Below are 15,614 nucleotides of genomic sequence, written 5' to 3' on the forward strand. Positions count from 1 at the left end.
GCCCCCTGTCCCTGCCCACCACTCAACTGGGATTCCCCTCCCAGGTCTCATCACCAGATTCTCCAGGGAGGGGGGCCTTTGAAACTGCAGGTTCCAGAGTCCACACTGGCTGCCAGGCTCTGCAGACCGTGCTGGGACCACCCGGCTGGAATCTCCCAGCCCCTCTGCCTGGAGGTCACAAAGGCTCGCACCTCGATGGCTGCTTGGAGGGAGACCCCCTCAAGTCCCGGACTTGCTAGGGCCTTGATTTCCTGGCTGAGAGAATAGAGCCAGGAGCCCTCCCTGCAGAGGCTGGCACGAGGGTGAGTGAGGTGCCACCGCCCTCGTCCCTCTGGTGCCAGGGACCCACCCTCTTATACGGGTCCTCCTCCCCCCACCCCAGGCCCCCATCCACTTTCTGCGGGGTGAGGTATGAATTGTAAATGAGGGTGTAAATCATGTGGGCGGGCTCTTGCCTCTGCTTTTCCACTGCTGTGCTGGCTGGAGAAGGAATTTGCCTGTGCAAAGAGCTCCCTCAAAAGAACGACAGGACCTTCCCCCCACCCCCACTGGCCCCGAGGAATTTCCTCCCGGGGCCCTGTGCCTGGGGCGGGCACTGGGAGTGGAGGGCCTCTCTCCAAGGAGCAGGGGCAGCTGCAGCAGAGAGGAAGCAGGGACGAGAAAGCTTCTCCTGCCCATTTGCTACCCCCCCCCCCCGCCCCGCCCAGAGTCCGGGCTCCGGGAGGGCTGGCCGGCTTCCCCACCACTCCCCAGGCTGCATGGCTCTGGGAGGACCCAGGGAGACCCCCCAGATATGCCCCCTGCCCAGGTGGGTGCAGGCTTGCCAAGAGCTCTCAAATCTGTACTCTCCCCCCCTCCCGCCCCCATGTCCCCCGGGAACAGTGGAAGCCCCCGACTGAGTGGCACCCTGCAGACCACTCTGAAAGTCACAGATGTCAACCGAGGGCCAGAGGCAGTGGTGGAGGCGAGATGTGCCCTCCCACGGCGCTTTGCGCACTGTGCCTCCCCCAAAAGCAACGTCCCAGGACAGGTGCCTCTCCCCTTGCAAGGTGAGCTCCCGGCCCCCATGGCCAGGAACCCCGCCCCCCAGGGGCAGGACAGCTTTGTCTTCACCACCCACCTTCTGAGAAAGGATCAGCCCACCTGTCCTTGGGCCCGCCCCACCCTTCCTTCCGGCGTGGGCACCCCAGAACCCCAAGCGGCCTGTACAGATTGGTTGAAATCCCTCTTGGACCCTTGCTTCCAAATCCGGGCAGGGTCCTGAGAGGCCACCCAGGCCCTCGCCCCTCCCGGCAGCGCCTGTGTCCCCCAGGAGCTGGTCTCCTGGCCCTGCTTCCTTGGACCCCAAGCCGGGGTTGTGGCGCGTTGTGGCAGCCTCTGTTCGACCTAACCCCTCAGAGCTGTGAGGGATTTTCTAACGAATAAAAGAGCTTTATTGTTTTCCCCCTGAGTTTAAAAGTGATCTGATACAGGTTTGAAACCCAACCCGTTAACAAAGGTAGAGAAAAGAGGTAAAAGGACCGGCCACCCCAGCGCCCAGAGAACCGCGTCGTCCGAGGCTCCATCACGAGCTTCCCGGCGCGGGCGGCCTATTTGAAAAAGAGAGAGAAAGTACTCATTAATCCAGAATTTGCTCTGTGCCAGGTGCCAGGCTGCCCGGAAATCTTTCTCTTTAAATCCTAACATTCCATGAGGCAGACATTGCTCAGAGAGGGTGAGTCAGTCGCTCTCCATCACCCAGCTGGTAAACGGAGGAGGTGGGATTTGAGCCCAGCTCTGTCTCCTTGCAGAGCCTGGGAGGGACGGGGTACTGCCTCTGGGCACGTGGCACTATAAACAGTCACATACATGCGTTCACGCTGCTCTCTAAGCTATTTTTACTTCGCTCAAAAATAGGGCAGGACATCTGTCCCTTCCCTGGGAGCTTCGCTGGAACTGTCTCCCTGTGGGGCAGAGTCTGGCTGAGGAGCCGAGGAAACAGTTCCTGAAGGTATAGACAGATGGACAGACAGACGCCCCGGCCAGTCTACCTCAGACCACCCAGGCGTCTGTCCCCTTCACTCCTATTCAGACTGCACACAGAGCCCCGGTGGGCAGCCCCAGGGGTCTGGTCAGCAGCAGTGCAGGCTGTGAATGAGGGGCCCGCTTGGTCACACCGGGACGCAAAGGGGGTCACATAAAGGACCTGGCTGCATGGCCCCTCTCTACTGTGCACTAAGCATCTTTGCTCAGGAAGTCACCCTCCCACCGCCACCTGCTGCTCCTGCACTCCCCGAGGTGGGGTCCTCCATGAGGTAGGGGCCCCCCAGCTTGAGAACCAGGACCCAGTGCAAAGTGGCTCAGATGCTGAGGAAGATATCTTTCTCACAACACGCAGGCTCAAGGTAGGGCGGCTCTAGGGCTGGTTCCTTTGGGGACTCAGAGGCATCATTCAGGACCCAGCCCCTTCCTCCGCATCCCCATGTGGACCCAGGATGGTGTCCACTTTCCAGGAGGGCAAGAAGGGCAAGAAGGGTGGGAGCACTTCCTGCAGATGGCTTCCCCCACCCCCCAGCCCCCATTATCAAAGAAAAACTCTTCTAGAGGCCTCCTGTAGGTGTTTCCTCATGTCTCACTGGTCAGAAATGTATAATGTGCTTTTGCCTAAACCAGTCACTGGCAAGCCGTATGAGCCCACCTGACTGGCTTGGTCCAATCAGGACTCATGCCCAAAGGCATCTGGTCAAACAGGAGCTGGGCATCTCAGCCACATCACTGCTGCCCAAGGGGGAGAGGAGGGGCAGGGGCAGCTCTACGGTGACCAGCAGGATGTGTGTGCCACCTGGGGCCTTAGGCCTCGTCATTACTGCTTGACTTTATAGAAGAAGGGAATTAAAAGAGTCAGAGAGGTTGAGTAACACCCAGGGATCATCCTTCAGGGTCCCCAAGCCGTGCTGGATGGAGGCCTTTGCTCCCAGCCCTGGACCTCCATCTGTTTCTCTGCTCTGGTTTTCTTCTCTTCCTCCCCTGACCCCATGCCCACCTTCAACATCAATGTCATCCAACACCCTCATTTTCCAGAGGGGGAAACTGAGGCCCTAAGACCACTCAGAAAGGTCATTGATGGCCTGGGGCTGGACTGAGGCCACGGAAGCCCAGCACCCTGAGATCGCAAAGGGGCTCAGTGCCCACCCGACTTTACCGCCTCAACACACTCAGGCCAGCCCTGCAGCCTCCCTGCTGGCCGGCCACCCTGTGCCGTCCTGCCGTGGTGGAAGCTCGCCCTTGTGTCCCTCCTTATGCTCCTCTGCACGGGACACTTCCATGGCACTCTACAGTCTGTGGCGTCCCTTACTCAGCCACAGTCTCACTGACCTCACAGTTGTTTTGTGAGCTGGCCAGGGCGTATTACAGACATGCAAGCTGGGGGCCGAGGGGAGGTGTGACTCGCCCAAGGTCTCCTGTGAGTAGTAAGTACTGCAGCCCAGCCTTGCTGGCCTGTGACCTGTGCAGTCACATGGGGTTCAGTACTCTGTGGTCCCCATCTTGAAATCCTGAGTTATTTTGGAACAGGGGCCCGGCGTTTCCGTTTCGAACCAGGCCTCGTAAATTATGAAGCTGATTCTGAGCCCCCTGGCTTGTGACTCCTTAGGGTGCTTTCTACTCACCGCTCACGGAGAATCTGATTCCCGAAGACAGACCTTCATGGGTGGGGGTGGGGGGTAGATTCTGGAGGGGGGGCTGGTGGGCCTGGGCCCAGGGTACAGGGTCCAGCAGGACCCACCCGCGAGCCCTTGTGTCCATCTGGGTTTGCCGAAGCTCTAGCCTCACTTCCCTCCTCTGTTCTTTCTTCCCCTCCCGCAACCACTGGGGAGGTCAGTGGCTGCCTCCCCCTACCTCTCTGTGCCCTTTGTCCCTGGGGTGGGGGTGGGAGCCCCAGACTACAGGCCTCATTGTGTGTCAGGCAGCTGGCTGCCTGGGGAAGTGGGTGAAGAGGCAGATCTGAGCTCCTGGGGTGGGAGCAGAAGGGCCCACAGAGTGGGAAGGGGGTGGGGGAGTTTGAACGCCAGGCGAGGCGCTGGCCTCCGGGTGACCAGGTATGACTGGCTCTGTCACAGGCCTACTGGGAGGACTGGGAGGAGGGACCTGTGAAGTGTGTGCTGACCAGGATCCTAGTTCCTAGGAAGAGCTCCCGCTGTGTATTAGTATTCTGTTACTAAGTTCTGCCACCCAGGCCTTCAGGAAAGAGTGCGGCTGTCTCAGCACAGCTCCCCAGCCCTTCTCCTTCAGACCCTGTTCACAGCCCCCTCACAGCTCGATGACACCCCCCTTTTCTGTGGGCCCTCCCGGCCCTGCCTCCAGCCACCCCAGATTACTCCCCTCAGCAGGGACCCTCTCCCTCCCAGCCTGCTCCCTCCTGCTGCCTGCTGAGCCCTTCCTCACCTTCCCATTCCAGTAGAAGACTGTCAGCTAGTCCTGGACCCACGATGCCTTGCTCCATGTTCATGCCCCAGTGTCCCCACTGATGTCCCTTGAGCTTGGGGCCCCCAGGCTGGTGCCCTGAGCAGAGCTCTCAGCTCCGGCAGCTGCCCTGTCCTTCCAGGGGCTCCCCCGCAGGAGCACTTGGAGGGTCGTTCTAGGCTCTGCATGTGGGGCACGACTTTGGTGGTGGGGGGCAGGGTCAGCATGGGGCTGAGCAGCTCCCCCAGAACTGAGGTTCCTGAAAGCACTTCCTGGCCTGCTTTAGGCGTCTCAGGGAACCGTGACTCCATAGCCCCATCCCTGCAGAGATCCTGGCCCCCAGTCTAATCTCCTTCCATCACCATTTATCCCCCTTTTACCCTCTTCTACCCCCTCACCCCCTTTCCCTCTGGTAATCACCGTACTGTTGTCCGTGTCTATGAGTTGGGGTTTTGGGGGGGGTTGCTTAACCCCTTAATTTTTTTCAACCAGCTCCCACAACCCCCTCCCCTCTGACAGCTGTCAGTCTGTTCTCTCTCTAGGAATCTGTTTCTATTTGGTTTGCTAGTTAATTTTGTTCATTAGAATCCACATCTAAGGAAAATCCATTTTAAAATTTCTGCTCTCTGTTATTTCTTTCCTCTTCTTACTTTGGGTTTGAATTTTATGCTATATTATTATTGTCACTTAATTTCAAATATTTCAAATTTCCTTTGAGACGTCTTTGACCTATGGATTACTTTAGACATGTGGTATTTAATTCCAAGTATTTGGGAATTTTTCAGATACCTTCCTGTGATTGATTTTAGTTGAATTGCCTTATGGTCAGAGCACATAGTTTGTATCAACTCAACTTCTTCTGACTTGTGTAGCTTTGCTTCCTGGCCCCAGGATACGATACAGCCTAGCTTGGCGAACGTCCCCTGTGCACGCGAAAGAGAATGTGCGCCCTGCTCCTACCCGGTGAGAGTTTTATAAATGTCAGTTAGGGGGAGCGGTTAACCGTGTCGTTCGGATTTCTTATGTCCTTGATGGTTTTCCAGCTGATGAGTTCTGCCGATTGCTGGAAGGGAGTGTCGAAGTCTCCAGCTGTAGTGGTTTGTCTGTTTCTCCTTCCAGTTCTGTTAGTCTTTGCTTCGTGTGTTCTGAGGTTCTGCCGTCAGGGGTGCGTGCGCGTTCACCGTGGTTGTGTCTTCTTAGTGCGTTGACCCTTTTCTATGACGTTCCTCTTAGTCCGTGGTATATTTCCTTGTGCAGATTAGATCGTTTCTACTTTTCTGTTGTTCTGTCTTCAAGTTTACGGGGTTTTTGGTTTGTTTGTTTGTTTTGTCATCTCCATTCTGTTATTGAGTCTATCCAGTGAATTTTTATTTCAGTTCTTTTGTATCCTTTTCCTTTCTAAAATTTCCATTCAGTTCTTTTTTTATAGCTTTCCCTCTTGCCCGAGAATTTCTATATGTCCATTTGTTTCAAGAGTGTTCACCCTTGCTTCACGAGCATGGTTATAAAAACCACTTCTAGCCCTGGCTGGTGTGGCTCAGTGGACTGAGTGCTGGCCTGCAAACCAAAGGGTCGCCGGTTCAATTCCCCGTCAGGGCACATGCCTGGGTTGCAGGCCAGGTCCCCAGTTGGGGGCATACTAAAGGCAGCCACGCATTGATGTTTCTCTCCCTCTTTTTTCCTCCCTTCCTTTCTCTCTAAAAATAAATAAATAAAATCTTTAAAAAAAAACCCAAAAAACGCTTCTAAGTCTTGGTCCACAGCCGGCTCCTCTTGGGCTTGATTTCATCAGTTGCCTTTCCCCTTGTGCATCGTTGAGCTTTTCCTGTTTCTTTGTATGTCAAATCATTTTGGATGACGCCCTGGACACTTTGAATATTACATTCTGAGACTCTGGGTCCTGTTAAAATCCTCTGAAGAATATCAATGTTTCGTTTGCTTGTGTGTTTGTTGAAATCATTAAATCAACCCAGTTAGGTTTGAAGCCTCTGACTCCAGTGGGCCCTCTGAGCTGTAGTTCCAGTGCCAGTCAGTTTTCAAAGCCCTTGAAGTGCTCTCAGGTCCACGCAAGGGCGCACTCTCCAGGGGCCAGTCTGCTCGCTGTCTGCACTGCGGTTGGTTCCTGAAGCCTTCGGTGTTCTGTTGGGGTTGCCTCCATGTGTGTGCAGCTGAGGAGGGAGCCCAGGACTTCAAACACAACTGTGTGGGATCCTGCTCTTGAGCTCACCCTTCTCCGTGACTCCTCCCCTGCCGCCCCCCTCCAGCCCCAGGGGCCACTGTTCCTGGTCCTGTGGTTAGAAATCTGAGGTTTGGTCCTCCCCATCCTGTTTCACACTTCCCATGACTGGCTTACCTGCAGGATGGAGTAGTAAGAGGAAACAGAGAGAAATACATGGTGTAGTTCAGGAGCTTTTCCACACGCTTTGTCCTCAGGGACCACTTTTCCTACTTCTCTTTCTACAGAGAGAGTTTCCTCTCTCAGAGTTTCAGGTGCCTGCCTGGCTGCTGTGGCTGCTGCAGCCACCCAGCTTCCGGACGGGGGCTTGCCTTGGTTTGGGGCAGGGCGGGGAGACCATGAAAATGAAACAAAAACTGCATTTCTTCCAGTCTCTCTGCCCCAAAAGGGCCCCCTCCCCTGGCCTCATATCAAAAATAGAGTTTCCTTTGGAACGTTTTCTATTTACTCCTCTCATGTAGCTGTGGGATTTGGGCTACCTGAGCCTAGGGTGGGAAATACGTGAGGAAAAAATAAATCAGAATACTTATTGCCCCTATACCCCTCTTATGTCGAGATTTTTAAAATTTTTAAAAATTTTTATTTAAGTTTTCATTACCTCCCAATTTTTCTGCTCCTATTTACTTTCCAGGTCCTGTATAGTTGCTCTATATTCTGTCCACACTTTTTACTTACCGTATTTTTCAGACTATAAGATGCACTTTTCCCTCCCGAATTTGGGAGGAAAAGGGGGGTATGTCTTATAGTCCGAATGTAGCTTACCTGGCTCGCTACAGGATTTCTGCTTTAAAAGATGTTACTAAATATTTTACCACATTTTTTGCTTCAAATTTTTTTTTCCTTTTTTCCTCCTCTAAAACCTAGGTGCGTCTTATGGTCCGAAACATACGGTATAATTGGTGGAAGAGGCACGTGTGGAATGCTGACCCCACCTCAGCCTGAGCCAGAGCCTCGGTTTTCAATCTTGGCATCTAGTTTAGAAAGTTCAGCTGTCTACACGCCACCTTTGGGATGCTAATGGGAGACCTCTACTTGAACAACACATTTGAAATTATACTTTTTCCTTCCAATATAGTAGATCCTCACTCGAATAATGTAGTTTCATTGAATGTCATTTTGTTATAACATCGAGATGCCATAGGAACTCAACTCTTGTTTGTGTCAATCAGCCTGTGGTTTCGTTTACATCATTTCACTTAAAATCGCAGAACCTATTAATGACGTTTAGTGAGGGCTCTCTGTATTGAAATGATTAAGCAAAGGTTGTCTGTAGAAAACCATGCTAGGTTTTCTAGGTGAAAGAGAGCAGAATACACATGAATTCTTTTTCTGGTCAGAGCAGGCCCAGACTTGTGATTGTAATGATATCAGTAGAAGTAACAATAATTGTTGGTAAAGAGCGTGAATTCTGGAGCCAGGCTGCCTGCATTCGACCCCAACTCTGCCCCTTCCTAGCTGTGGGACTTCAACCCTGAAGAACTTAGCTTTTCTGAGACTCAGTTTCCTTGCCTGTACAGTGGGCATAAAAATAGTACCTTCTTCTGAGGTGGTGGGGAGGATTCCATGAATTCATAAGTATAGAGTACTCAGAACAGGCCCTGCACACAGGAAGAGGTACAAAGCACTTGCTTGGTTAATAATATTGTAATGGCTGACATTTATCAAGCACTTCCCCTACAGACGGAGCCAGCTTATCGCCCTTGTTCGGATGAGGCAGCTGAGACCTCAGGGAGGCAAATGGCTTGTCTGATCCATCTGGCTTGTAGATCTCAAAATTAGGGAGGCGTGGGTGGCTGGGTCTGGCTGGTGGTCAAGACAGAGCAGCAGCAATGGAGTGAGGAACACCGTCTGGCCGGAGCTGGAAGAGATGTGCCCCGGGGGAATGAGGGAGGAAAGAATCTGCCTGAAGAGAAAGGCAACAGAAATAGACGGGGAAGCCTGGTAATTAGGTGACCCAAAAAAGGAAAGATCAATGTTTTACTGCCAGGGAAACAACCAGTTTCCCTGGCAGCCTGCCCCGTGGCCCAGCTGTGTGAGCCTCAGCGACAGCAGCTGCTCCCGCGGTCCCCGCAGGGCCCCGCGTGCGCGTGGCTCCCGGCCTGTGGGCAGAGTGCAGCCCGGGGTGGGGGGTGGGGGGCGGCCTATCGGTCAGGCGCAGTGCCAGGTAGGCCCCCAGCGCCTGTGGCCCTGTTCACCCGAAGACCGCGTGCGGGTGGTCATTTATTGAGCTCGCCTGCGACCTTGAGCAAGCCCCCCCCTCCTGGGACTTGGACTCCCTGTCCATAAAATGAGGGGCTGGGTGCCCTGGCAAAAGGTCATCTCGTGTCCAGGGAGGTTGAGGCTCTTGGTGATCAGGGCGAGGGGTTCCAGCCACAGGGGCGAAGCTCCTTCCATAGCCAGGGCACAGGACTGGGACCGACGCGCAGTCGGGGGAGAGCCTGCCTCTGCGGGAGGGCTGGAGTGCGGGGAGGAGGAGGAGTTACCACTGCGCCGACTCCCCAAATGACTATCCTCCTGAGCCTCAGTCTCCTCACCTGTGAAATGGGGACTCCCATAGTAGCTGCTACTCGTGAGGTTGCTGGGAGGCTCAGGTGAGACGAACTACGGCCAGAGTCTGGTGGCCTGCGCCAAGCCCTCCGAGACCCCAGCAAGGAATGGTAGTTCTTCCCTGGATAAGCCACGCTGTTTATTTAAAAAATCATCGTGATTACAGTTATGGTATGTGTTGATATAGTTGGCATTTATTGTTATAATTTTGCGGCGATCCTGCCTGTTTTCTAAAGGGCCGTGCAGCGGTTGACGCGTGCGCACCACCACTCTCTGAGGCGCCCCGTGGGAGTCACTTGAGCCGCAGCTCAGGGTGGTTCGGGGGCTGGCAGGGGCGCTCAGGACCCCATGTATCTGCTGTCACCAAACACCCCGCGCCTCAGGCTGGCTAGTGGGGACAGACAGCCTGGCCCTACCAGTGTCTCCAGCCCCAGCGAGTAGCTGACTCTGCGGATTTCAGACCCTAATCCACAGCCTGCTGCCTCTCAGGTGGATGTGAGGTCGGGGCTCCCCGTCAGCTCAGCTTGAATAGCACTTGACTTGCATCAGAGAATGCTCACGTGTAGCCTTCGACCTTGGAGAGGACTGTAGGGATGAGCGCCATGTGGCTTGGGGGTCCCGGGTGCCCAGCTCATCCCTGCATTTATAGCCTCCCTTTCACGCTGGTGCCAGGAGGACAGGAGGAGAGGAAGCGGGACATAGCTGGGGTGGGAGTGGGCTCCCCCAGCCCTGCAGGTGGCACCTGGCCATCGCTATTCTCAGAAGCCACGTCATTGCCTGGCAGAGTCAGAGGCTGTCTTGGCTGGGGGGCGGGGTGCAGCTGCGATGCTAGGGAGGCTCAGTGGGGCAGGGCAGGGGCTGGGAGAAGCCACCTTCTCCTTCACAGGAGTTCCTCTGGCCTTCCCTGAGGGCCTGCCAGGGCCCAGGTTCAGGGGGTCACGACTCCCCCCACACTCACACTCAAGTGCACAAGCAGGGTCAGCGGGCACAGAGGTACAAGCGTTGAGCCACCCAGCTCAGGGAGGGAGGAAAGATGTGTGTGTAAGGTCTCTCTTTGCTCACTGATCATCTTCCAACCCCCACTGGGCACATCCCCATGGTGCCAGGCCGCCGGCAGTGACCTGGGCTTCAGACCCCTGCTGAGGCCGTGCGCACGCAGGAAACTGGGTCCTTCCGAATGGATGAATGCCCGCAGAGCATGTGGTGGGGTGCAGGCCGGAGGGTGTCTGCCACAGCAGTGCTAACAAGAACAGCAGTGACAGGAGTCCCTTTCCTCCGAGCTGTGCACTGCACTTCTCAAAGTGCTTTTCCGTCACCTGCTTCCTGGGAGAAAGCGCAGGCGGCCTGGCTGTGCTCTGGGTACTGGTGGTGGCTGTGGTGGGAGGAGGGACAGTGCCTGACAACAAGTGTGTGTGTGTGCGCGCGCATGACTGTGTATGTGTCCATGTGGCCACGTGCGTGATTAGCCCGCAGCCCCCTCATAGTGGCTGGCATGTAGGAGGTGCCCAGTCGTTGCTTGTTGAATGAATGAGTGAATGAATGCATGAATGAATGCTTTTGTGTGTGCTGTGGAGGGGCTGCCACTAAGTTACAGGTTGATTTAGAAGTGGGCTTCTAGCCCTCGCTGGTGTGGCTCAGTGGATTGAGCGCCAGCCTTCGAACCAAAGGGTCACAGGTTGGATTCCCAGTCAGGGCACATGCCTGGGTTTCAGGTCAGGTCTCCCGTGGGAGGCACGTGAGAGGCAACCACACATTGATGTTTCTCTTTCTCTCTTTCTCCCTCTCTTCCCCTCTTTCTAAAAATGAATAATAAAATCTTAAAAAATAAAATAAAACACATGTGATCCTTGCCCTCAAGGAACTTATTTTGTAGAGGGAAATATATAAATTAATAAATTATCATGTAAACATATAATTACACATTGCAACATGTGATTTCAAGGGAAAGTATAGGGTACTATTGGGTTGGCCAAAAAGTTTGTTTAGTTTTTTCTGTATGATGGCTCTAATAGTGTTTAGTTGTCTTTAACTTCATTCGAAACAATTTTGTTAGATTGTATTGTGACAGCTGTCCTATCGGCGTGCATTTTTAAAAAACTATGAAAATTGGTGAATTTTTGTGCGGCCATTTTCATATTGAAGATGGAGGAAGATACACAACATTTTTGGTGTATCATTTCAAGAAAGGTAAAAACACAACTGAAACACAAAAAAGGATTTGTGCCGTGTATGGAGAAGGTGCTGTGATTGATTGAATGCCTCAGAAGTGGTTTGCAAAGTTTCTTTGTACCGTTGACATTTTGGCCAAATAATTCTTTGCTGTGGGGCCGGACTTATGCATTGGAAGATGTTTAGCAGCACCCCTGGCCTCTACCCAGTAGAATCCAATAGCAGGGGATAGCTGGCATACTCAAAATATCCAAATCAATACAGTTATTGGTGAAAATTAAAAATGTTTCCTTTATTTTATGGAGAAAACCATAGGAACTTTTTGGATCCAAACCCAGTACATGTTTGGATAATAGCAGGATGGGCCTAACTAGGTGGAAGTGGTCAGGAAGGATTGTTTGGGGGAAAAACATTTATTTTTTTTTAAGATTTTATTTATTTTTAAGACAGAAGGGAAAGGAAGGAGAAAGAAAGTGAGAGAAACATCAACGTGTGGTTGCCTCTCACACACCCCACACTGGGGACCTGGCCTGCAACCCAGGCATGTTTCCTGACTGAGAATCGAACCAGTGACCCTTTGGTTCGCAGGCCAGCACTCAATCCACTGAGCCACACCAGCCAGGGCTGATGCACATTTAGCAGAGGTACAAATGGAGACTGAAGGATGAATAGATGTTGTCAGATGATCAATGGGGAGGATAAGCATTTGAAATACATAGAACAGCTTGTGCAAAGGTCTTGAGGCAGAAAAGAGTTTGGTTTGCTTGTGGAGTTGACTGGAAGCCAGTGTGGCTGGAATGCAGGGAGTGACAGAAAGAGTGGGAGGAGCTAGGGCTGGAGAGGCCAGATTGGACAGGGCCTTGTGGGCCATGTTACAAAGTTGGGTTTTATCCTAAGTGGAGTGGACAGTCACTAGAAGATTTTCGGTGGGTGACAGGACCCAGCTGGAGTGGCGAATGCCCTTGGAGGGGCTGACCGTGGGAGGGGTAGACGGATTAGGAGATTTGCTTAGTCAGGGAGGGAGATGGAGATAGCTGGGGCCAGGTGGGGTCCCTGGGGTGATGTGGGAAGGGGGCAGCCTTGGGACACGGCCCTGGAGGGGGGGTGCTGGGTGTGGTGCGCGGGAGCAGGCCCAGTGATGCTCACGTGATCACGTCTAGCTTGTAGACAAAGGGAAATTTGGCCAAGCGTTTCTCAGAGCTACAAAAAAATTTTTAAGTGGTTAAAACTGTGTGTTGAACAGATAAGTGGGAGATGGCAGGGTTTTGATTTCTTCTCTTTTCTAGGGTGTCTGCAGTGAGTTTATATTGTTTTTGTACGAAAGAAACCATGAAGTTGAAAAGTCAGAGCGTCTGCTTTCCGTGTGCCAGTGTTTGTGGGAGAGACTTTTAGACAAACCGCCCCTCCCGCCTCCCCCAACAACCCAACAAACCCAGTGCTGAGGCTGCCTCTTGGTGTTGCTTTCCCTCACTCGTGCTCTGTGTCATTCCAAAGTGGCGCTCTCTGGGGCTGGCGTGGACCCCAGGTTTCGGTGGGGAGAGGGCTGGGAGGGGACCCCCGGCAGCCCCTTGGCCCCTTGGCCCACGTGCTCTCCCTTCATCCCAGCCTCCTGGCCAGCCTGCCAGCCCCGCCCCTGTTCCATGAACCCTCTGGGGCCTCTGGGGGTGGCTCACACCTGTCATTTCTTTCTTCCCACAGGTGGAAAAATTTGTGAAATACCTGGATCCCAATGACCTGGGCAGAATCAACTTCAAGGACTTTTGCCGGGGAGTGTTCGCCATGAAAGGTGACGTGTCCTGGGGGAGAGGGTCCTAGGGGCTCTCAGAACCCTGTCCAGCTGGTTTAAACTCAGATTCCTCCCAACAGGGGTCCCAGGAGCCCAGGATGGTTCCAGAAGTGAGTTCTTCCCCTGGCTCCCCATGATGGCCAAGGGGAGGGGTCTTGGGCCCCTAACCATGGAGGGGCTGCGGGTGTCTCTGAACCTGTGCTGCGGAGACCCACACCTGGAGCCAGACATGCCTGGACCGGCCGACCAGTCATTTCTGCCCTTCCCATTGTCAGTCCCCCTCAGGGGAGGGACCCCCCTCTTTTTCTTCTTTTCTCCTTCTGGGTGACCAAACTCCTGAGGAGTTCCCCAGCACATGGGACTTCTGGGCAAAGCTGGATGGAGGTGGTCACCCCATCTCCCTTCATCCCTCCTAAGTTTCCTTCATTTGTTTCCACTTTCCCTAAACCCCCATTTTTTCCTGCCCCTTCCCTTTAACAGGGCAACATAATATCCCTCTCTTTTTGCCCCAAACCAAAGGCCAGTTGTGAAAGACCCCAGAAATAGGGTCTCAGAATGTGACAACTGTTACAACTCGCTGCTGCCAAGAGAAAGTAGCTGACGTGGCCAGCAGGTGGACTTGCGGAGGCCGCCCCCTGGCCGTGAAGGGAACAGTTCCCTTTCCTGTTACTCAGGAAGGAAGCCTCGTTTGTGAGGATCACAGCAGGGTGAACCCCTCTGCGTGGGGTAACCCCGAGTTCTGGGAGTGTGGAAGGAAGCAGGCGGTCTGCCCTAGAAGTGAGAGGCAAAGGGAAGTGAGCAGGGATGTGGAGGGGACTGTGTACAGCAGGCTCCCAGGAAAGGGCTCTGAGAGGTGCTGTTTGACCCTGTGGGCCCACCGCTGACTGCGCCTTTCCTGCGTCCATGCTAGGCACTTTGCAGGTGGGACCTCCTTTGTCCGATATGATCTGGGGACATTTTCTCACGGACTGAGCAGGGAGGTCTCCAGTGTAACTGAGTCAGTGGAGGTAGAGCCATCCTGAGGGTGACTGTCTCTGAGATGTCTGGAGTTTGCAGGGCTGCAGAGGGCCTTAGCTTCAGGGTAATGTGTGTGTTTGGAAGCCCTGTGAGCCAGGCAGGGGGTATTGACCGACACCGCTTCCTCCAGGAAGGCCTCCTTGATTCCCATTGCTCCCAGCTTGCCCTCTGCATGTGGGAGTCTCCTCTCTGTGTTCTCCCTGGTGGGGCTAGTCCCAGTGGAAGCACATCAGAGGGTAAGGACCTAGCTCAGCTCCCTCCACAGAGCCCTGGACTGTCTTCTCCAGCCTGGGTGTCCACCTCTGTCTTTGAGTGGTCATCTGGTCTCCTGGAAATTCAAGCTGTCTGCCTCCCTGCAGCCCTGAAGCAAAGCTGCCATGCCAGGAGGAGGCTCTGACCCTCCACTGTCTGTCTGTCTGTCTGTGTGCAGGGTGTGAGGAGCTGCTGAAGGACGTGCTGTCCATGGAGAGTATAGGGACGCTGCCCTGCGCCCAGGAGATCCCAGACTGTGCGGAGCAGGTAAGAGCGGGGCCTCAGGCCCCGCCTTGCACAGGAGGGCTGGCGGCGCCTCATGCAGGCCGCCTCGCCCCTCTTGGTCTTCTTGCCTTGGTTTTGCCTTTTTGGTGTCTGGGGGCCCCAGGGCCTCCTTGGAGGACCCTTTGGCTTCAAAGTTGAGAAATAGTTCTGGAGCCGGAGCAGCGAAGCCCGTTGGGAAGCCACAGCAGAGAATGCAGGGGCTGGGGGTCCACACGGAGCGCCTTGCTGTCCCTCTGTGACACCGAGCAGAAACAGCCCAGGGAGGGAAGCGACAGGCTCGCGGTTAACAGCAGGCAGGCAAGACAATTTTTTCTTTTCTCCTGTGCCATAACCCCCTGATCCAACAGGTCCCTATATGGTTGTCCCCCCCCCCCCAAACAATCACCACCAGTTAATTCTCTGACACCACTGGGTGTCCAGCAATTCAATTTGATGCTAATGCTAACTACCTAGAGTTAGTGTGGACCCAGGGGCAAGAACTCAGTGCCACAAAACTGCCCCCCTTGGGGCAGCCACAAATGGGGTCCCCGCCTACCTGCACCTCTGCTGGCTGACTACAGAGGCAGGGTTCCCGTGGCCCTCCTGGAGCTCACTAGAACCACTCACAGATCTCAGGAGAACGTGGTATTCACCGTCAAATGAGCTCTGAAAGAGTCAGGAGGGTTTGGCTAGAAATAAATTGTAAAGATGTTTTCAAGGGTCTTTAGAAATACTACCAGGCAATACCCAGAAGTGTTCCAAAGAAGTGGGGGGGGGGGGGCGGGGAGGCTGAGAGTTCTTATAGCAAAAATTGCATTCTTGAAAAGAATTAGTCCTGCATTCTCGGCCTCTGGCTTGGTCTGAGATGGCAATGCTCCGCGTGACCGGGGGTCTAGATGAGGG

General features: G+C 54.0%; 1 protein-coding gene across 1 annotated transcript in view; it reads left to right on the forward strand.

Annotated features, from left to right (window-relative positions):
* Positions 1 to 15,614, forward strand: part of RAB11FIP4 (RAB11 family interacting protein 4) — a 100,253-nt gene that overhangs the window by 11,645 nt on the left and 72,994 nt on the right. The window contains exons 2-3 of the mRNA XM_053910791.1: positions 13,091 to 13,178; positions 14,626 to 14,714. Of these exons, the coding sequence (XP_053766766.1) occupies positions 13,091 to 13,178; positions 14,626 to 14,714 (177 nt within the window). The remainder of the gene's footprint in view (positions 1 to 13,090; positions 13,179 to 14,625; positions 14,715 to 15,614) is intronic.

This window comes from Desmodus rotundus, chromosome 9, assembly GCF_022682495.2.
Source record: "Desmodus rotundus isolate HL8 chromosome 9, HLdesRot8A.1, whole genome shotgun sequence".
NCBI classification, from domain to species: Eukaryota; Metazoa; Chordata; class Mammalia; order Chiroptera; family Phyllostomidae; genus Desmodus; species Desmodus rotundus.